We start from the raw sequence: 22,454 nt of genomic DNA, 5'->3' as shown, positions 1-22,454 counted from the left end.
TGAGAACACTAGGAGGTGCTGGGAATATTCTAGAACTAGATAATGATAGTGGCTACCTAATATAATGAATACATGAAAAACCACTGAAATGTATACTTTAAAATGGTGACTGTTATATGTGAATTATATCACCAAGAAAATGACATTACGTTCAAAAAATAATATACAACTATTTAAGACAATAGACCAAATATAATATTTTAAATTGATGCAATTTTAACATATTTTACAGAGTGTACTTCAAATTAGTGGACAAACAGTGATATAATAGCTAAGGGGGGGAGTGGGCAGTGGCACACTGGATTAAGCGCACATAGTATGAAGCACCAGGACCCACACAAGGATCCAGGTTCAAGGCCACAGCTGCCCACCTGCAGGGGGGGTAGATTCACAAGCAGTGAAGCAGGTCTGCAGGTGTCTATCTTCCTCTCTCCCTCTCTACTATCCCCTCCCCCCTCAGAGCAGTGAATTTGTAGTGCCGACACCAAGCCCTGGGGAGGGGGGGGCGCGGTGGGGGAGACAGCTAATGGTTAGGGAGAGAAAATTGAGATACCTGAGTAACATGTACATAAAATGGTACAGAATGTTTAAAGACTCAACTACAAGGGGGAGTCAGGCAGTAGTGCAGCGGGTTAAGCCACATGGCGCCAAGAGCAAGGACTGGAGTAAGGATCCCAGTTCATGCCCCCAGGTCCCCACCTGCAGAGGAGTCGCATCACAGGTGGTGAAGCAGGTCTGCAGGGGTCTTTCTCTCCCCCTCTCTGTCTTCCCCTCCTTTCTCCATTTCTCTCTGTCCTAGCTAACAATGACATCAATGACAACAATAATAATAACTACAACAATAAAACAACAAGGGCAACAAAAGGGAAAATAAACATTAAAAAATACTCAACTAAAAAATAAAATCATTAAAGTTGTATCAGAAAAAAGAAACAATTAATGTTAGAAAGTAATTATTGTGTAGTTTATTAGAAACATGTAACAAAATACTGAAATATCTAATTTTTTGAAAACCCCATTTCTAGAGTACTTTATGATAGATATTTTGTAGTGCAATGTTAACTTTAAAAACAAGGTAAAATACTACATATAGTATGAAACCAATTTTGTATATTAGACAGACACACAGATAAGAGCAGACACTATATCAAATATTCAGTCTTTTTTCTGAGTCGCTAATTTTTACTTTCTTCTCTTTGCTTAATTTAATTTTTTTCAACTTTTTATAAATGGCATACAACAAATAGGTACAATGAACAAAAATAAAACTTGTAGAAAATTTTATCTATTCTATCTTGTTATTTCCATCATCACCTCACAAAGGTGCCTCAGACAAACTTATATCAACAGTTCCCATTCCAAAGATGACATATTTCCCATTCCCACCATTACCTGGAAGACGTCCATTAGAATCACAGCTGCCAGTAACATGGTGATCATTTCAAAATGTCTTGTCTTCATTTTTCTCTTCTAAATGAAAATGAAATTCCAATTTAACAGACTTTTAAAAAGTTTATGAAAGAAAAGCAAGATAAAAATAAATAAAATAAATTTAAAAAGCAAGATACACATTTTCATTATGGGTGGAATGAGTATCATGATGGTCAGAAAGTGATTATCAATGAATCCCTAGTGGTTGGGAAAAGGACATTAGCTTTTGCTCAGTGGTTTAAAACCATCACTACATAGACGAGGAAACAAAAACTTAAAGAACTGAGATAATCTGTTTAAGATTATTAAATCTTTCCATTTTCCTCCAGAAAGGTCATATTTCCCATATAAACACTGGTAGTCTTATTTCTTCCTTACCTATTAATCTCTCCTCAGCATGCATAGGAAACAATACAAACTAAAAACAAGTATGTCAAATTGGCCCCCTGGTTGCCAGTTCCAAAGATTCTCCAGAAGTTGGTATCCGTGCACATTACTTACACTTTTATGTTTTTGGTAAATCAAGTCAAACTCATTTTGATAGAACAGAGGAGATGATAAGACCAGTAGTGGTGCAAACCAGAAGTTTACTCAAGGGGGCCTAGTCCCCCAAATACTCAGATTCAAGAGAAGCCCAATAATAAACCAACTGTCTTGCATAAATTTCTGAAGGCAAGAATGAGAATAAGGAATTGAGTAGGCAGCAATTTTATTGTGATCATACAACATTATTGCTAACTATCAAACATTCACCCCAGTGTTTATGAGACAAGAAGGTAACAGGGTCTCAAGGGCCAAAACTATCCCAGAGTCATTAACATATACAAGCAAGGATAGTCTGTAGTTCCTTCCACATACACATACTAAAGTTGGCATTACTGGAACTGAATTCTAGGTTCTATTTTATCCTTACCAATCACCACATTCTGGCATCTGAAAAAGCATAATGGAAAGGAAAAAAAATCCTTCTTGTTGGCACCATATTTCCATCTTTATTTCAGAAAAAAATTTTCACTAAAATACATTAAAATATAGTGCCAAAGCACCACTTTTATGTAAAACTTCTCTTTCCAGAAAAGATTTAGAACTTAGCTGTCACAAAGCAGTATATAGCTGTCACAAGGCAGTATATCCCTAGCAAGTTCTTAACCAGGGTTTTCTTGAAAGTCTTTCACTTCCATACTCTGTAAAATAAGTCAAAATGTTTACCTGATTTTTTTTTTTGCCTATAAAGGAGTTTTAAATGATGCTAGATCTCAAAGTGATTCCCCACTTTCTCAGTTGTGGTGACTGTGTCTTCAGGATGGAGCTTGTTGACAGTGAGAGCTCAGAAGGGAATGCTTTTCTTTTTATAAACACCCCCAGCAGTAGGTTGGCAGTGGCACATTACCCCATTTGTGTTCTGCTATTTATATCTGGCCCCCACACTACCCTTGGAATCACTGCTGTTAACACATTAAATCTCCAAGCAGCTTATAAAGCCACAGCAATTCCCTCTAGTACACAACATATTCAGTTCTGAGCCTTTAGTTCTGGGCTTCTCAGAGAGTAATTACTTCCCTTGTCCTTTGACTCCTGAAATGTAAAACTGAAGCATAGCTTTTACTCTTGCTAGATGGTTCACATAACTAAGGGGAATCACTACACTAAGAATTGGCAGTGATGACTGTTATCACCATTCAAACAGTTTAATGTATTTCAGGTATTGTGCCAGGTGCTAGGAAATCATACCTCAAAAATTAAAAACTCCCCGGGTTATGGACTGACCTGTCAATATCCATGACCAGAAGAGAAACAATTACAGAAACCAGAGCCTCCACCAACTGTACCCTATAAAGAATTTTGGTCCATACCCTTAGAAGGAGAGAAGTATTAGAGGAAGATGACCAGAGGGCTCTGAAACCCAATCCCATCAGGATCCTTTACACATCAGAGAGGGAAGAGGAAAAAAAGGAAAGACAGGAGGCAGGCAGTGGTGCACCCAAGTAAGTGACGTTACCATATTACCAAGCGCAAGGACTCAAGTTCGAGCCACCTCTCCTCACCTGCAGGGGGTCTGCTTCATGAGCAGGTGAAGCAGGTCTATCTTTCTCTTCCCCTACCTCCCCACTCCCCCTCAATTTCTTTCTGTCCTATTAAATAATAGCAATAAAATACATAAAGAAATAAAAAAGGAGAAATGGCCACCAGGAGTGTTGGATTTGTAGTGCTGAGCTCCTGTGATAATTGTGGCAATTAAAAAAAAAAAAGGAAGGACATTTGGAAGTAGCAATAGGTGTATATGTAACTTAGAAAGGAAGAGAAGGCAGATAGATAGGAAAAAATGGAGAAATATATATATAAATATAAATTGTTATAGAAATATAGTCAACCCCTATCTGTGACCTTGGAAGAACTACTACAATTTCCAGTGGAGGGACACAGAACTCTGGTGGTGGGAATGGTGTAGAAATTATACCCATTATCTCATAATTTTGTAAATTAATATTATATTAATCACTAATAAAAAATAAGAACCTCAAGTGTAAAGTTCAGTAAGAACACTAAAAAGAAATGGCTTGGTAATACCTACTACTATGATGCTCATTTGACCAAGTTATATAGTAAATATATTGGCTGAAATGCTATAGAACATTTAGGGTTCAGTGACTACAGATTAAAAATCAAAATACGTGACCCAGAAGACATAGGTGTTGGGCTATCTCTGGTTTACACATATAAACAGACTTTTATATGTCCATACTGTAGCATAAAAAAATACAGGTACAATTGTTATTTGCATGCTAGATATGCTCACTGCTCATCAATAAATATTCTCTCCTTAAAAAAACTGTGTTGCTATGGAAATAGGTACACACAGATCTTTTTGAATGAATGTGTTTTTAAATTTTTAAAAATATTTTTATTTAAGGGGGTAGGACAGTAGCACAGAGGGTTAAGCACACATGCTACGAAGTGCAGGGACCGTTTGAGTCCCCGGCTCCTCACCCGCAGGGTGGTTTCTTCATAAGCGGTGAAGCAGGTCTGCAGGTGTCTATCTTTCTCTGCCCACCTCCATTTTCCTATCCTCTCTCAATTTCTCTCTGTCATTGCCAATAACAACAACAAGGGCAACAAAATAGAAAAAATGGCCTTCAGGAGCAGTGGATTTCATAGTGCAGGCACCAAGCCCCAGTGATAATCCTGGAGGCAAAATAATATATACATATATATATAACTTATTATTCATTGGACAGAGGTAGAAAGATACTGAGAGGTAAGGGGGAGAGAGAGGGAGAAGAGAGAGATAGACACCTGCAGCATTGCTTCACCACTTGAGAAGCTTCTTTCCTGCAGGTAGGGCCCACGGGCCCTGGCCCTTGTGCATTTTAACATGTGTGCTCAACTAGGAGCATCACTACCCAGCCCCCAACAACTATATTTGTATCTGTATTTTCCTCCATTTGATACAAAACTGATTAACACAGATTTAGGAATAACAGCTAATGGATTTAAACATACTGGAAACTATCTAGTTTCATTCATCTATCAGCTATAAGATGTCCAAAATTTCCTGGGATATAAAACAAAGATAAACAGGATCTTATTGTAAAGGCCCTATGGAAGTGATGTTTTCCCAGGTAAAAGGGGGGGATAATTTTTACATTTAATCCTACAGAGAAGGGGTGGTACGTAGGGGGATGTGCCAGGGTTTTATACCTATGTAATTCTGCTGCTCCTAGCAGGATCTTTTTTTCTTATTCTTTCAATTTCAGGTAAAGACAGAGAAAAAGTGGAAGACAGAGATCAAGGGATATAAGGAAAGTACTGTGTCCTGTTGATTAAACATACCCTGGCACAGTGCATGGTGCTCCCATGTGATGTCAGAGAATCAAAGCAGAGTCCCTGTGCATACTAATGCAATGATTTACCAAGTGAGCTGTCTCCTGACCCCTACATTTTATTTTTTTTTCATTTTATTATTATTATTTTGTTGCCACCAAGGTTATCACTGGGGCTCAGTGCCTGCATTACAAATCCACTATTACTGGTGACTATTTTTTCCTTTCTAAGAAAAATTTGTTTGATAAGACATAAATTGGGAGTCGAGCGTAGTGCAGCAGGTTAAGCACATGTGGCATAAAGCAAAAGGACCAGAACCGGTTAGAGCCCCTGGCTCCCCACCTGCAGGGGAGTCTCTTCACAAGCAGTGAAGCAGGTCTGCAGGTGTCTATCTTTCTCTCCCCCTCTGTCTTCCCCTCCTCTCTCCATTTCTCTGTCCTATCCAACGACGACGACAATAACTACAACAATAAAACAAGGGAAACAAAAGGGAATAAAGTCAAGTGACCATTCTAAAAATTTTTTAAAAAAGAGACAGAAAGAAATTAAGAGAGAAGGAAGAAAGGATGAGAGCAGAATGTCATGCCTACGGCTCCAAAGAAGAGCACTGTTAAAATGATGAGCATTTTATGTAACAAGGGAAAAAAAAATCCAAAAGTTTGTCCCTAGGGTGGTTAGTGTTGTTACATAGAGTTTAGCTATTAACTTTTTTCCCCCAGATCTGGAAACCCCCATGAAGAAACAATTATTGGAACATCAGTCAAACTTAAAAGAAAACCAAAGATAATGTAGTGTTCTTAACACAAACATACTCTTCTGAAACAGGAAATCATCTTTAAAAAAAAAAAAAGAAAGAAAAGAAAGAAAGAGGGAAAAAGGAGAAGCAAAACTAACAGGGGTAGTCCCCCTTTGCAGACATGAAGTTGAAAACTTATGAAATGGTATGGTATCTTTTTAACAAGTCTTATTATTCCTAATTATTTTCTTCTCTAAAGTAATTTTTCAGTGAGCTCTTGCCTGTTAGTATCCCAAAATACACAAGTCAAATGTTTTCTTACAAATTTTCACAGAAAAGCGATAAAAGGTTACAATTAAATCATTCCTCAAGTATTGCTGTGTTCACTACTATCCTGAACTGCTCAGGAAAAAGTACTTCTTTATCTGGAAACCCAACTTCTGTGACTATAATCTTTATGTATTGACTTTCTTCTTATTTACCTGGCTGAGTAATGCACATTACAGTATGTAAGGACCTGGGCACAAGCTCCCACTCCCCATGTGCAGGGTGTATGCTTCAGAGTGGTGAAACAGTGCTGCGTGAGTGGTGAAACAGTGTTTCTCTGTCTCCCTATCTCCCCTTCCCTCTAGATTTCTGTCTCTATACAATAAATAAATTTTTTAAAAACGCAAACTATTTCTAAGACTTTGTGAAAACTGTTGGTTACCAGGAAGGGTGAGGGAAGACGGGGATGGGGGGTGGGGGAAGAACTGTAGTGGTGGGTGCAGTGTGGAACTATACTCTTGTAATCCTGTGATTTTGTAAACCATTACTAAATCACTAAAATAAATTAAATAGATTATTATAGATCCTTTACACATCATCTCTCAGCACCAGTTGACTGGTTGATTCACCATAACTAGATGTTCACTAATAATTCCCCAAACAAGAGCCTCTGCATGGAATGCTGAGGCTTCCCAGTTTTCTCTATCTTCCCATCTCTGGAAATATTGGGTTATCCTAGTTCACAGATGTCCCAATTTATTCTCCCTTGCTTTGGGTAGATTCAAATACAGTCTTCAAGGGTTGGTAGCCAGAAAGAGAGAGAGGAAAAGTTGTGGCAACATGTTTTAACTTTAGACATTTGAATTTCAGGTATTTTAAAAGCTAACTAGATTTTGTAAACAAAAAGTTATATAGGCATGTTATTAAAAGTTTACCTTATATGAGGCAAATAAGAGGAGAAGGTAAATAAACAAGGTTCCCACTCTAGAGAGGCCCCTAAAGTTTAACAATAATTACCACCATTTTAATATCTACAGGAAGGTATATTCTAATTCCCTAACCAGTAACTCACAGGTTTCTTGAATATCACAATATCTACACCCCTTAGCCAAATTTTAAATGTTAGATTCATATCTAAATTATATGGGTAATGGTTTATTCTGTATCCCTTATCTCACTTTGTCAGACATGTACAGATATGTTAGTTCTCCGATTCATATCTAAATAGTTCACTTATTTTTTCTAATAAGTATACTTCCCTGACTATAATACTACTCAGTATCATTAGTTCATTTTTCTTATATAAAAGTTGTACAAGTTACTTAGATGACTCAATGATAGAGCACCGGACTTGCATTCATGAGTTCTGAGTTTGATTCCTAATACCATATATACCACTTGGTAATTACCTGATAATTAAATTTGTTATTCAGAAAATATGGAATTGCCTGAACATGCACTGAGTGTACTGAATGGCAGTGGAATACATTTATTTTTCCTAAGTGGCACCTCCAAAGGGAAAAAATCAACTAAGGACTATTGATAATTTAAGGACAAAAAGTTTTAAGTTTTTAGAGAAACAAGAAGGGCTCAAAAATTCAACTCATTATCTTTACAATTTAAGACTAAGGTATGATTTTTTTAAACTTTATTATTTGTTGGATAGAGACAGAAATCAAGAGTGAATGAGTGAAACAGAGATATCTACAACACTGCTTCACTGCTTGTGAAGCTTTTCCCCTGAAGGTGGGGACCAGGGGCTTGAATCCAAATCCTTATACATTGTAACATGTGCATTCAATAATGTGCACTACTACCTTGAGACTTTTCCAAGCAAATATCTCCTATTAGTTAGCTACAAATTTTAGTTCAAATTATAGAGAGGGGGGGAAAAAAGCCCTAACTATGGGGACGGGGTAGTAGCACACCTGGTTGAGTGCCTGTGTTACAATGCACAAGGATCCAGTTTAAAGTCCCCAGTCCCCACTTGCAGGGGGCAAGTAGTGAAGCAATGCTGCAGATGTCTCTCTGTCTCTCCTACTTACTACCTATCCCCTCCCCTCTCAATTTCTGGCCATCTCTATCCAATTAAAAAAATCCCTAACTATGGAATGAAAGACAAACATATACTACTAAAGAGTGGAAGTTTCTATGTTGGGTGTGTATTAGTTGGTAAGAAATTGCAATTCTTTTTCTCACCTTTTAAATAACTAGGTTCTTTTTCTTTTAATTTTTTTGGCCCAAGATTACAAATAGTTTCTCTAAACATATGAATCAGCAGTGGTTGATTTCTAGAATTATAAGGCTTACAGACTCAATGACTGTTAATATATGCTTAAATCAGCTTTCTAGTTTACTCAAAGATAGCACCTTCCTTACAGCAATGAATAACTTGTGAAACTATTTCTGGAAGTTATAAGGTTAGGTTCAGTTCCTACATAATCTGATAACTAGACTCAAGAAACTCATTCAGTCTCCCAAAGGTTCCATCTATAGTAATTCTACACATAATCATTCTTCAAATTTAAAAGAATATAAACAAGGCCGTTGTTGCAATGACTGCCAAGTTTATAACAGGCAATCTCAATAGTAAAATTAAAAGGCATTTGTACTAATCAACACATTCATGAGCATGACATTAGAATTTATTAACTAAATCTTGATTCTACTTGATTTTATTTTACCTTTTGCACCTAGTAGTTATGAGCAATAAACCCTTTACTCAAAAAAGTTTGGCCAACTCATATGAGATTCTTTAGGCCAATACAACTGCTATCTATTGTTATTTGTTTTAATTTTTTATAAATTAAGAATAAGTCATGTTTTTAAATGATTACCTAGAAACCACTGTAAAACATCAAAACTTTTTAAATTCCATTTTACAAGTAGCTCTCCACTTCAAATGAGCTTTAAAATTTGAAGTCAAATTTTAAAGCTCATTTGAAGACCCTTTACTTTCTACTGAAAGTATTTTTTCATGGTATTATTACGTATGTTTCCAGTTTCCTCTGCAGTAACTATTTTAGGAATCTAATTAACCTGACATAATATTTTTCTATAGAGAAATGGATTATGCATCTTAATTTGCAATGTCAGGAATGCATCTCCTTCTCTGATTCATTCTGTCTTCAACCTGGTAGGCAACAGGATTCTACATCTTTCAGATCTCTTGACACATATATTATTATTACTCTCCTAATGTTAGAAAATAAAGCTAGCTCTTGACAATTCCCAAGCCATCTCCTTCCCTATCAAAAACTGCTTCTCCCTGAGGAAGATAGGTCGATACTGGGACAGCATGGAATGTTCCTACTCATGACCATAGAATGTAAGCTCAGATCTAGAGGGATGCAGAGGTCACATAAGGCTCCTAAGCTGAATATGTGCCCCAGATCACATCAAATCAATGGGGTTTACAGTCAACAATATTAATGCCCCTTCCCCATATTAGGGAACTACTCTCTTCCCTGATCCAGCTTTCTGGTCCTTTTTCCAGCATGACATCATCTCCCCAGACAATAATTAGGATCCACCAGCATATCAGATTTCAGGCTCAGGAGCAAAAAGAAAAAGGAAAAAAAAAAGTATATCCACAGGCCTTTTGGAATATAACTAAAATATGCCTACTAGCTATCTACAAAATGAAGGACCCCCCAACTCTTTATCTGCACTATTCCAGCCCTTAGGTCCATGACTGGTCAACAATTTGTTTGGCTTTGTATGTTAACCTCTTTTCAACCACCAGGTTCCAGATGCTAGCATGATGTCGACCAGACATCCCTGGACAAACAACCCCACCAATGTGTCCTGGAGCTCTGCTTCCCCAGAGCCCTTCCCCATTAGGGAAAGAGAGAGACAGGCTGGGAGTATGGATCAACCTGTCAATGCTCATGTTCAGCGGGGAAGCAATTACAGAAGCCAGACCTTCAACCTTCTGTATCTCACAAAGACCTTGGGTCCATACTCCCAGAGAGTTAAAGAACAGGAAAGCTATCAGGGAAGGGATGGGATACAGAGTTCTGGTGGTGGGAATTGTGTGAAGTTGTACCCCTCTTATCCTATGGTTTAGTCAATGTTTCCTTTTTATAAATAAAAAATTTAAAAAGAAGTTAGCTTGTCTCACTTAATATAGGTTGTACTTAAACAAGGACAAGAACAGACCTGTTTTATATCTTACTGCCTTTCAGCCACCACGTTGCAGGTGTTACTATGATCCCATTCTGACTTCCCTGGGTGGATGATCTTACCAATGAGCCCCAAAGTCTCACCCCTCCAGAGCCCTACCCCATTAGGGAAAGATAGAAACAGGCTGGAGTTATGGATTGACCTGCTGATGTCCCTGTCCAGCAAAGAAGCAATTACAGAAGCCAGACCTTCTGCATCCCATAAAGAATTTTGGTCCATACTCCAAGAGAAGGTTAAAGAATAGGGAAGTTTCCATTGGAGGGGATGGGACACAGAGCTCTGATGGTGGAAATTATATGTAATTGTACCCCTGTTATCTATAGATTTTTTTTTCCTCCAGGGTTATTGCTGGGCTCGGTGCCTGCACCATGAATCCACCGCTCCTGGAGGCCATTTTTCCCCCCTTTTGTTGCCCTAGTTGTTGTAGCCTCCTTGTGGTTATTATCATTGTCATTGTTGATGTTGTTCGTTGTTGGATAGGACAGAGAGAAATGGAGAGAGGAGGGGAAGACAGAGAGGGGGAGAGAAAGATAAGACACCTGCAGACCTGCTTCACCGCCTGTGAAGCGACTCCCCTGCAGGTGGGGAGCCGGGGGCTAGAACCGGAATCCTTATGCCGGTCCTTGTGCTTTGCGCCACATGCGTTTAACCCACTGCACCACTGCCTGACCCCCTATCTATAGATTTTTAAATCATTATTAAATCCCTATCAAAAATTAAAAAAAAGAGAAATCAGGGTAGAGAGGGAAAACACAAAGTAAAACTTGGACTGGGTTTGGTGAATTAAAGCAAAGCAAGGGAATCTGGGGAAGGAGGGCATGGAAGGGGTGTATGGTCATGGTGAATGATGGTGGGAAAGGATCTAAGTTGGGGGTAAGAGAGTTTTATAGACACCTATCATGGGGGAGATGAGAAGTTATATGAGAAGTTATGTGTCAGCAACTGTACTGTAAACTATTACCCCCCAATAAAATAATATATATTTAAAAAAACCTGCTTCTCTATTATCTATTCCTAGCTCTTTGGGAGTCCTACTAATCTGAAACCTAGTTCTGGTGCCCAAATTTTGAGTAATATGTTTATATAGCTCTTGGGCTTTCCAGACCGAGTTCTGTACCCTGCACATTCTTTAGATTGTGGGATGACTACAAACAGATATGGAAAAGTTTCCATCCTCTAATTTAACTATTACAGAACTTCATTTACCAACTGGGATATTAATTTCATTTTGCTTTTTCACTTCTACTGTCTTCTGACTCTGCTAATAACTAACTGTACTAAATGACTTGGGGAAAAGTCACAGTATCTTTTAAAAATATTTTTATCTTTTTTTATTTATTAGGTAGACATAGAGAAATTGAGGGGGGAGGGGAGAGAGACACAGAGAGAGATACCTGCAGCTCTACTTCATCACTTGTGAAGCTTTCCCCCTGCAGGTAGGGATCAGGGCCTTGAACCTGGGTCCTTGTGCACTGCTATGTGTAAGCTTAATCAAGTGTACCACCTCCTGGCCCCAAGTTACAAAAATCTTTGAGTCTCATTATTTTTTCTTTAGGAAGGAGTGGTGACCTTTCTTAGAAAAGACTGAAAACTAGTGTGTATATATATAATACTTGGCAGAGAGTAGGCATTTTAACAAGAAATAGTGTTGTTATGGTGTGTTCCATTACCCAGCCTGCTACTACCACATGCCACCTCCTAAGTAATAGAGATGCAAATTTGAAAAGTGGGAAGCCACAGCTGAGGAGCCACATTCTTCCAACCACACTTCTTACTGCTCACCAATCCATACATTAAAAACAGAAACATAAAATAAACTAGCTTTGTGTGTTTTTAAGGTGGAACCAGGATGTTAGGAAAACCTTAGAAAATGGGAAGAATGTTTTTCATCACAAAGGAAAACAACATTCAGCATAAGGTACAACAAAACAGATTATCCATAGGATATCTAAATATTTTTAAATTCTTATTTTGAATCTAAAAGAAAGTCACTTATTCTATGTATCAAGATAGTATATCTGTTATGTTTTATTGTTACAAAGGTAACAAAGTCCCACCTGTTTTGTTTTTCATATTCCTAACTATTCTATTTAAAACACTGCATTTAGTTAACCCTTAGTTCACAACAGCAAGCTTTGTGTAATGAAATTTATTTATAAAGGCAGTTTTACTTGTTTTATTTATTTACTTATTTTTGCCTCCAGGGTTATCACTGGGGCTCAGTGCCTGCACTACGAATGCACTGCTCCCCGAGGCTATTTTTTCCTTTTTGTTGCCCTTGTTGTTTATTGTTGTTATTATTGCTGTAACTGTTGTTGGATAGGACAGAGAGAAATCAAGAGAGGAGGGAAAGACAGGGGGGACAGAAAGATAGACACCTGCAGACCTGCTTCACCACTTGTGAAGCGACCCCCCTTCAGGTGGGGAGCCGACTCAAACCCCGACTCTTATACTGGTCCTTGTGCTTTGAAGCATGTGTGCTTAACCTGCGGCACCACCACCCGACCCCTGGTTTTACTTATTCTATAAAAATACAAATAAATCCAAGTAGCTTCATACCTTACATACATAGTTCCTCTAACATTCAGATGCAGGACTCATCCCTCCATGAAAGCTCCTTTTGTGGCTTTTACTTTAGTTTCAACTAGCCCTAAATAACAATAACCAGATCTATTTTCTCTTTTTTCTCCAGCTTCTCTAAGAAGCAGAGGCAATAAATTATAGACAAGTGGACCTACTGCACAATCTCCCTCTTAAAGAACTGAACTTCCTTCAATGCTAATCTCTCACATGTTTCTATCTACTAACAAGGGGTAAGTTGTTTTCCAACTTGGAAAATTAACATTAACATCCACAATGATCAAGCAGTTGACTGCAGTCATTTTACAGGCAGCCAGCTTAAGGCCACACACAGAACTGCCTTTGTTGAGAGAAAAACGATTTCTGAAGTTTACAGTGATGCTGAAGCTGTTGTACACAACCCACTGCTCTTGGCTCAAATACCAGCAAATGGCAGCATTCTGTGAGAAGTACAGAGGACATAGAGAGTTAATTTACTTGATGACATAATAATATTTTATTGTTCTGTGTCCCAAAAAATTTACATGAAATTTTAAAGAATTACCTAAAATTATGAAAGTAATTCATTTTCAAATTACTCACATTCTCTTTTCCTCTGAAATTATTGTAAAATAAATAACTTCTTTGATATTTGTGAATTATACTCTAATGAAATCAACTTGACAAAAAGTAAAATTCCTAGGGTTACAAAGGCACGTCAGCAGATACTTTTCATGTGTGAGGTATTCCAGTAACACATAGAGAAACAAAGACAAAATAATGGTGGGTCTCCACATTGGTGAAGCAGTGGTGTGTGTGTGTGTGTGTGTGTGTGTGTGTGTGTGTGTGTATGAGAGACAGAGAGAGAGAGAGAGAAAGAGAAAGAAAGGAAGGAGAGAGCAAGCAAACAAAGCAAAGAAGGACCATGAGGTAGTAACATCAGTAGGGTGCATACTTTGCATGCACAAAACCCTGGGTTCAAACTCTGGCAAAACATGGGAACACCACAGATAGCACCAGTAAGTTCCATGGATGGTATGGAGTCAGTGCTGTGATCTCCTTTCCTTCTCCCTCTTTTTCTTCCTCTCTCAGTCCCTTCAATTTTTCCCTCTCTCAATTGAAGAAAAAAAAAAAAAGAGAGAAAGAATTTGGGAGAAAATATTTTCAAACTACATATAATATGGGGCTAATATTAAAACATAGAGGCTGAGTGGTGATGCACCCAGTTGAGCACACACAATACAGTGTTCAAGGGTCTATGTTCAAGTCCCTGGCCCTCACCTGCAGGGGGTAAACTTTGCAAGTGGTGAAACAGTGCTGCAGGTGTCTTTCTCCCTGTCTCCCCCTTTCCCTCTCAATTTCTCTGTCTCTATCCAAAATAAATAAATACTTTAAGAGAATACATGAACTATTTTTAAAGAGAAAGAACTCATACAACTCAACATCTAAAACCATATAATTCTGTCCAAAAATCAGCAGAAGATCTGAAATAAACAATAAAACAAATAATTAAATAAAATAACAAGGATGTTATCAAAGTAATCAAATGCATTCCTAGGAAATGCCACCTCAAAAAGGCTGGTATACCTATCCCATAATATAACTGTTTACTCTTTACAAAGTGTTTTCACATTCATATTACTGTCAACACAGTAACAAATAGGAAAAGACAATGATATCTAGATGACTCAAATAGAAATTCTTGGAAGGAAAGAACATGACTCAAAAGGGAAATTCCTATTACCACAATGGATTGTTGGTATATAAAATCAGCAGTATATGCCAGTTCAGAATTTCCTTTCCACTCAACTTTTCTACTCCCTGGAGAAGTCCATCAAAGTTGAAGCAGTAGCAGCAACAATAGCAATAGACAAATATGAATGTGAAAGGCATGACTACAGTCTTGGCTATGCTATTCTACGCTATTATTGTTCAAGGTAGATGATAATATTTATTTCTTACTCTACAATGTTGTTTGTAATGTTTCAAATATTTTTTCTTCCATTTTCATCACAAAAGATATAGTATATTTTCTATTTAATCTTTTAAAAAAATTTTATATTTATTCCCTTTTGTTGCCCTTGTTTTATTGTTATTGTTACTGATGTCGTCATTGTTGGATAAAACAGAGAGAAATGGAGAGAGGAGGGGAAGACAGAGAGGGAGAGAGAAAGACACCTGCAGACTGCTCTACCGCTTGTGAAGCGACTCCCCTGCAGGTGGGGAGCCGGGGGCTTGAACTGGGATCCTTTCGCGGATCCTTACGCTTTGTGCCACCGGCGCTTAACCCGCTGCGCTTAACCCGCTGTGCTACCGCCCAACTCCCTATTTATTCTTATACATCAGAAGTGACTCCAGTTGTAGCAGAGAATACAAGAGGGGTTAGGAGATAGCTCACCCAATAGAGTGCTTGCTTTACTATGTGTGGGGTGCTGGGTTTGAGTTCCAGCACCACACAGGTCTATAATAGGCAGCAGCAAGTGAATTCCATGAATGGTAGAGCAGTGTTACAATTCTCCTCTATCTGTATCTGTCTCTCTCTCTTCTTTCTTCTCTCTCCCTCCCTCCCTCTTTCTATCTATACATACACATACACGTTATATACCTTTTTAAAGTAATTAAAAATTAAACTAGAAAGGATATTCAGCAATAGTATCAGGCCCTAGGAACTCATTCCCATTCCCCAGAAACACATTTAAAAATAATAGGGAATGTGGGAGCTGGGTGGTAGGGCCTAAGGAGCAAGGACCTGCTTTGAGCCCGCCCCACCCCCCAGCAGGGAGTCACTTCACAAATGGTGAAGCAGGTCTACAGGTGTCTTTCTCTCCCCCTCCTTGTCTCCCCCTCCTCTCTCCACTTCTCTCTGTCCTATCCAATAATGACATCAATAATAGCAATAATAACTACAACAATAAAACAACAAGGGCAACAAAAGGGAATAAATAAATATTTTAAAATAGGGAATGTTGGAAATGTTTAAAGCACTGAAAATAATTACTGAAACTACAGGTGACTAACTTTCTATCAAGAATACAATCTGTCAAGAGACTATAGGCAGTTTTTCTGTTTACCTTTTAAGATTTACTTTTCCTTTTTTGTTCATTTTTTAAAAAGATTTATTTATTTTCATGAAAGAGAGAAGGACTAGAGTATCATTAAGTATGTAGTACCACGGGCTAAACCTGGGACCTCATATGCAAGTACTATGTGCTACTGGTGCATATCCCCTAGAAATTGTTTTAAATGTCTGTTAACAGAGGATGGATGAGGTGTAGACAGCATAATGGGTATTCAAAAGATTTCAGTGCTTGAGGCTCTGAAATCCCAGATTCAATCCCTGCACCAGCATAAGCCAGAGCAGAGCAGTGCTCTAGCAAAATAATATGAATTTTTAAATGTCTGTTAAAAAGATGCAATATGAGATGTTGATAACTTCCTGAAAAAAATTTTGAGCTTTAAAAGTAAAGGCAAGTTAACTTGATCTCCAATAAATTTCTTATTTATTTATTATTGTGTAAAGACAGAAACTGAGAGGAGAGAGGGAGAAAGACAAGAGATACCTGTAACCTGCTTTACCACTTGTGAAACTTTCCCCCTGTAGGTGGGGACCAAGGGTTCAAAAATTCTTTGACATCACCCTTATTCTTTAATTTTTGCTTATAAATTTAAAGGTTAAGTTATCAATGTCTTAATCACCTTTCTCAGTCACAGAAGTGCCAGCTCTAGCTAATAAGCAGTTATATCTTTAATGGAAATACTCACATTTATATCAGGTTTTACAAATAACAACCATCTACTGCAATCAGCTGAATTAGCTACTAATGCTATGATCTCTTCTAGGCTTTCCCATGTTCAAAGGAGGGCGCTGTCTTTGCAGAGACCATGGAGTAAAAGCAGTGAAAGTAAAAGATGTTGAGCAAGCTTCTGTAATTTACCCAAGTAACAACTGTAACAAAATAGAAGTGATGTAAGTAAAGCAGTTGCTGAAAGTGACAATGGTGGAAATATTTATGTTTGTTTTGCAGATTTTTCCTCCAAACTTTAATGTTTTCCCTCTTCCCTTAACAGCATCACTCTGAAAGCACATAAAGGAAAACGATGCCTAAATCCTAGATCAAAGCAAGGAAAAATTATAATCAAGGTAAATCATCAAACTACTTCCATTTTATAATGTTCTATCCAAGACAGCTCTTTTGGCAAAACTGATAACCACAGAAAAATTTTGCCATGATCTTGTGTGAAGTATCCTGATAAGGGGTCTTTAGTTAACTTTCTTTTCTTGCTTTATGTTTTTACATGTAAACTCTAGAAAACTACGATAAACTGGAAAATAAGAATGGTCCAAGCTTATACAACTACTTTCTCATTACAGAGAGCTGAAAAAATACATTTTTTAAATTCTCAAAATGTATGAAGTTCTGGAAATGAAGATTTGAAAACCTACAAGGTGAACTCTGACTACTGAAATGTTAAGAATTCTGCAACAGGAAACTGACTTTTCCCTGTCTATTGCAATACACATTCATGACTTTCTAGATTAGTGAACCTTCTAGGAGATTGGATATTTACAAGTATTCTACTGTGACTACATAAACATTTCTATCTCTAAAAGCAAACTTTGCTAGAGCTACATTCAATATTATAATCTGCAGTTATAATGAAGTCATTATACTGGAGTCAAGATAGTAAAAGTCAAAAGTGTAATAAAGCATTCCTCAAATATTTTTATGCAAATCTGCATTTATGTTTCAGAAAACATACAGCATATGAACATCTATAAATAAAGGTCTTCTCTGTCCTGTATTATAAAAAAAAAAAACCTATAATTTGTGAGATACATTAAGAAAAGCCTTGCAAACTTAGGGGAACCAATAAAAGTGCAAATATTTCATAACTGAATCAGTAGATTTGGTATCAATTTTATCTTTTTGAACAACTTGGGATTTTTTCCCACTGAGATATTTTGAATAAATTAGGATATGTGTTTACTGTGCACGTTGGCTTTATATATGTTTTTATAAGCTGTATATTTGGGGCCTACTATATAAAATGTTTTTGTCTGCCAAGGAAAGATGTTGAGAAATAAATATGTGTGATAATTATACCACATAATTTACTTTCTTTGATTCTTTTTCTTAGAAAAATATGTAATCTAATCCATTTTAGTCATGTGTACATTACAAAATCTAGGGATATTTCAGTTTGATTTGAAAAGAATCAGTCATTTTTCTCCAAAAAAACACTCAACAGCATTCTTAATATAGAAATAGTCATATATGTTTTCCAGAAAGTTGAGATTTCCTGAATAAGCTTACATTGTATTTTAAGAGGCATAAACCTACCTGTCATCATACAGAACTTCTTAAAATATGTTTTAGTAAGTAGCTGTCACAGACAGTTCTTTTTATTAACATGTATTCCTAGGTCCAAAAACCCTTAATTGGGAAGAATCCCTTAATATATTAGTCTTGGTAAGAGGCCAAGAGGAAGATCCTCCTTGGCAGTCAGCACGAAGTCTAAACCAGTGCACTCTTACCCTAGACTTTGAACTCCAGCTAACACCACAAAGATAACAGCAGTAAGAAAAACATTTAAAGTGGCAGCAGTAGCAGTTTAAGTCATAAGAGTAGTGGCTTCCTAACACATGTTCCTATAGAATGACTACAGTTAGACTTTCCTGCTATCTAGCTCCCATAGGTTTTTTTTACATTTTCCAAACCTGATTCTTAACCTCCCTGTGGATTCTTCAACTGGAGCTAGCTAGAGTTCATTTCTCTGCATATAACCAAAAGCTTTAACTAATACAGCATTTATAATATTTATATATTTACTTATTTATTATTGGATAGAGACAGCGAAATTGAAAGGGGAGGGGTGATAGAGAGGGAAAGAGACAGAGAGACACCTGCAGCCCTGCTTCACCACTCGTGAAACATCCCCCCTGCAGGTGGGGACCAGGGGCTTGAACCTGGGTCCTTGAGTGTTGTAATGTAAGTGCTTAGCCAGGTGTGTCACCACCTGGCCCCCAGCACTTATATACCTGAAACCTACACATCTGAAAAATCTGTTACAAAATTACCAGAGGAATCATCATGTATTTCTATTTATTAGAAACAACAGAAAACTTTAATGTCTCTGAGTAATCTCAAAGAATCAGCCATAAAGCAAATCAGAGAATGGATAGGAACTAACAAAAGAGAAACCTGGGACCTAACAGATTTTGTAATTAATACCTATAAGCAAGAATGAAAAGCCAAAATGTAATTCATGGAATTCTTATATAAACCTATATGATCTATATTGTGTTGTATAACACATAGTATAAAAATGATATAATATGCATCAATTTATAGAATATAAATCTAAATAAATTTATATGTAGGCATGGGACCTCTATGTAAATACCATGGATAGTTTTTAAGAGTTGGATCTAAAAACTGGATATCTGGCTAATTATGGTGTAATTTATTTTTTTAGTATCTCAACGGGTATATATGTGTGCTAGAAAGAACAGAAGACCACTCTGCCATTTGTGATGTTCTATTTAATTGTGTATATATGTGCGTTTAATGTTATGCCAAGGATCAAACCCAGGGTCTCATGCATGCTGAGCCACTTTCATAGCAAATTGCTTCATGAGAAAATATATATAAAAAATTCATAAACTTGAGTCAATAACTTACACACTGTAGTCCATCTCTCTGACCATCTGTTCACTAGCTCAGTGCCTATTAGTCACTTAGTTCTCAGTTTAACTTTTTAATGTGGTATCAGGGGAGAAATTCACGGTGTCATGTATGCAAAATATGTGTTCCACAGCTGTGTCACCTCTCTGGCTACATGATTTCAAGTGACATTTTCTCAATAATTCTTCTTTAAAATCATTCTTTTAATGGGCCAAAGAAGAGGCTGCTTGACAGTACTGCAAATGTGCAAGGTTCTCAGTTCCCTCCCCAATGATGCATAGTTTATTATCACTAATAAAATTAATACTAATACTACTAGAAAGATAGCTGATCAGAGAACACATTTGCCTTGCCATATGTGAGCCTAGGTTCGAGCATTAGAACACCATGGAATCAGGGTAGGTTTTGGAATTGTGGTGTCTCTCCCCCCCTCTGTCTCTCTATCTGAAGTAGTAAGTGACCTGGGAGGTATGAAATCACATATATGTGAGGTTGTAGCTATACACACACACACATACTCACACCTTCCAAAAGTAATACTAGTACTAAGCAATTTATGGAACACTTCATATGGAAAACAGCCATCATTCAGATCCTTTGTATGAAGAACTACACTTAAGAAGCCCCTGTATTGAAATTTGTCAAAACATCTTAATTCAAAGTCTTCCTAAAGTACTAAAGCTATGAAGGAAAAGAAGGGAAGAGAGAGAGGGAGAAAAGAAAGAGAAAGGAAGCCAGGCGGGGGGAGGAAAGGGAAACAGAAACCAACTTCCTTCTCTTTTCACCCTCTTCTCATCTCTCTTCACTGCCTATTCTCTGATTAAATCTCCTACCATTGGGTTGGGGGCAATTCAGTGGTAGTACACCAGACTTTCATGCCTGAGGTCCAGCTTCACTTCCTGGGACTGCCATAAACCAGAGCTGAGCAGTGCTCTTGAGTCTCTGTTTGTCTCTATCTCTCACTGTTTAAATATAAATCTTAAAAAAACACAATCTATGGGCAGGGGTAGATAGCATAATGGTTATGCAAAGCAACTCTCATGCTTGAGGCTCAGGTTCAATCCCCTGCTGAGCAGTGCTCTGGTAAAAAAAAAAATGAATGAAAGAAAAAAAGAAAAGAGGGTGGTAGCATCAGGTTAAGCACACGTGGTGCAAAGCACAAGGACCGGCTGAGTATCTCAGTTCGAGCCCCCGGCTCCCGACCTGTGGGGGGGGGTCTCTTCACAGGTGGTGAAGCAAGTCTGCAGGTGTCTATCTTTCTCTCCCCCTCTGTCTTTCCCTCTTCTATTTCTCTCTGTTCTAACAACAACGACATCAATAACAACAACAATAATAACTACAACAACAATGAAAAACAAGGGCAACAAAAGGGAAAATAAATTTTAAAAAGAAAGAAAAATCATAATCTATTATCTCACTAATTTAATCTACTAATTCTCTTCCTTCAGTTCTTTAACTGTAGATTATCTAGTGGTCTAATCTTCTTTAAGGTACTTAAAGAAGTGTCTTTTATAGGTACCTATAAAAGGACATGGCTTTGCTTTCCCACATAGAACAGATTTGAGTCTTTACTTTCCCACTCACTTTGGTCAGCTCAGTGGTCCTTTCTGAACAGTATGCTGTTAAACTTCTCAGTTGCTTTGTTAAGTCAAAATATTGCTACACTTTAGTAGATTCTTGGAAACTTTCCAATGGTTTAGATAGTAAAGGATTCAGGAAGGTTGTGACATAATTACACATTTGTGACATAATTACACATACTTCCCCTTTAAGGAAATAAATTGGGATCATAAACTTACTGTTTCCCTGAAATGAGGACTTTTGAATTAATTTTTTTTTAATTTTTTTTATATTTATTTATTCCCTTTTGGTGCCCTTGTTGTTTTATTGTTGTAGTTATTATTGTTGTTGTTGTTGTTGGATAGCACAGAGAGAAATGGAGAGAGGAGGGGAAGACAGAGAGGAGGAGAGAAAGATAGACACCTGCAGACCTGCTTCACCGCCTGTGAAGCGACTCTCCTGCAGGTGGGGAGCCGGGGTTCGAACCGGGATCCTTATGCCGGTCCTTGTGCTTTGCGCCACCTGCGCTTAACCCACTGCGCTACAGCCCGACTCCCTTGAATTAATTTTTTAATGGATCTCAAGTGTACAGATTTGAAGTAATTATTTTAGTTAACAATGTAGCCAAGTACTTCCTTGAAACTGTGAGGATGAGATAGCTCTGCCTCTGCAGTAGAGCTTCTTTGCCCTAACAAGCTTTGTGGTCCACACCCAGTTACAAAACCAGGACCACTGACCCCCATTCCAGAGTCATCAAGACATTAATTAATTTGCTTTTCAGAAAAAGCAAGTACCTTAAAGAAGATTAGACCACTAGATAAACAAGTCCAGACTGAGGTGATACCAAGACTCATTGAACAATGTTACCTGAATATGAAGAAATGCAGATTTCACTTTCCTCCTCCCCAAATCCCCCTCTCCATCCCCTCGCCCTATAAAAAGACATGGCTTTGCTTTCCCATATAGAACAGATTTGAGTCTTTACTTTCCCACTCACTTTGGTCAGTTCTAAACTATGTCTCTCTCCAAGCACTAGCATGACTGAGCTGACTTCAATTGAAGGTTGGGGGTTGAGACTAAGTTGAGATTTCTGGTAATTCATACAATGACTCTGATCTATGTATGTATAGATTTATGTTTTTGTAATATAATGAAGACCCGTGAACTCATCATCCAAATGAAGAACTAGAACATTTTCAACAATTTAA

General features: G+C 37.6%; 2 protein-coding genes across 6 annotated transcripts in view; one reads left to right on the top strand and one right to left on the bottom strand.

Moving 5' to 3' along the window:
* ART3 (ADP-ribosyltransferase 3 (inactive)) overlaps window positions 1-22,454 on the bottom strand; it is an 84,615-nt gene that overhangs the window by 36,919 nt on the left and 25,242 nt on the right. For 3 of the 5 annotated variants that reach the window (XM_060187889.1, XM_007519852.3, XM_060187888.1), the window contains exon 2: window positions 1,393-1,470. In XM_060187889.1, the coding sequence (XP_060043872.1) occupies window positions 1,393-1,461 (69 nt within the window). In that variant the 5' untranslated portion in view covers window positions 1,462-1,470. Of the gene's footprint in view, window positions 1-1,392; window positions 1,471-2,640; window positions 2,775-13,000; window positions 13,022-22,454 lie in introns of those variants that run through there. The other 2 variants (XM_060187887.1, XM_060187886.1) reach the window with 2 other exon arrangements.
* Window positions 14,822-17,982, top strand: CXCL11 (C-X-C motif chemokine ligand 11). The gene is made up of 4 exons (XM_060188621.1): window positions 14,822-14,937; window positions 16,841-16,967; window positions 17,069-17,141; window positions 17,373-17,982. The coding sequence occupies exons 1-4, from the start codon at window positions 14,877-14,879 to the stop codon at window positions 17,412-17,414; spliced, it is 303 nt and encodes a 100-aa protein (XP_060044604.1). The 5' UTR covers window positions 14,822-14,876; the 3' UTR covers window positions 17,415-17,982.

Source organism: Erinaceus europaeus, chromosome 3 (assembly GCF_950295315.1).
Source record: "Erinaceus europaeus chromosome 3, mEriEur2.1, whole genome shotgun sequence".
Lineage (NCBI taxonomy): Eukaryota > Metazoa > Chordata > Mammalia > Eulipotyphla > Erinaceidae > Erinaceus > Erinaceus europaeus.
The sequence above is the reverse complement of the archived record's forward strand: the minus strand, read 5'-3'. Positions and strand labels throughout refer to the sequence as shown.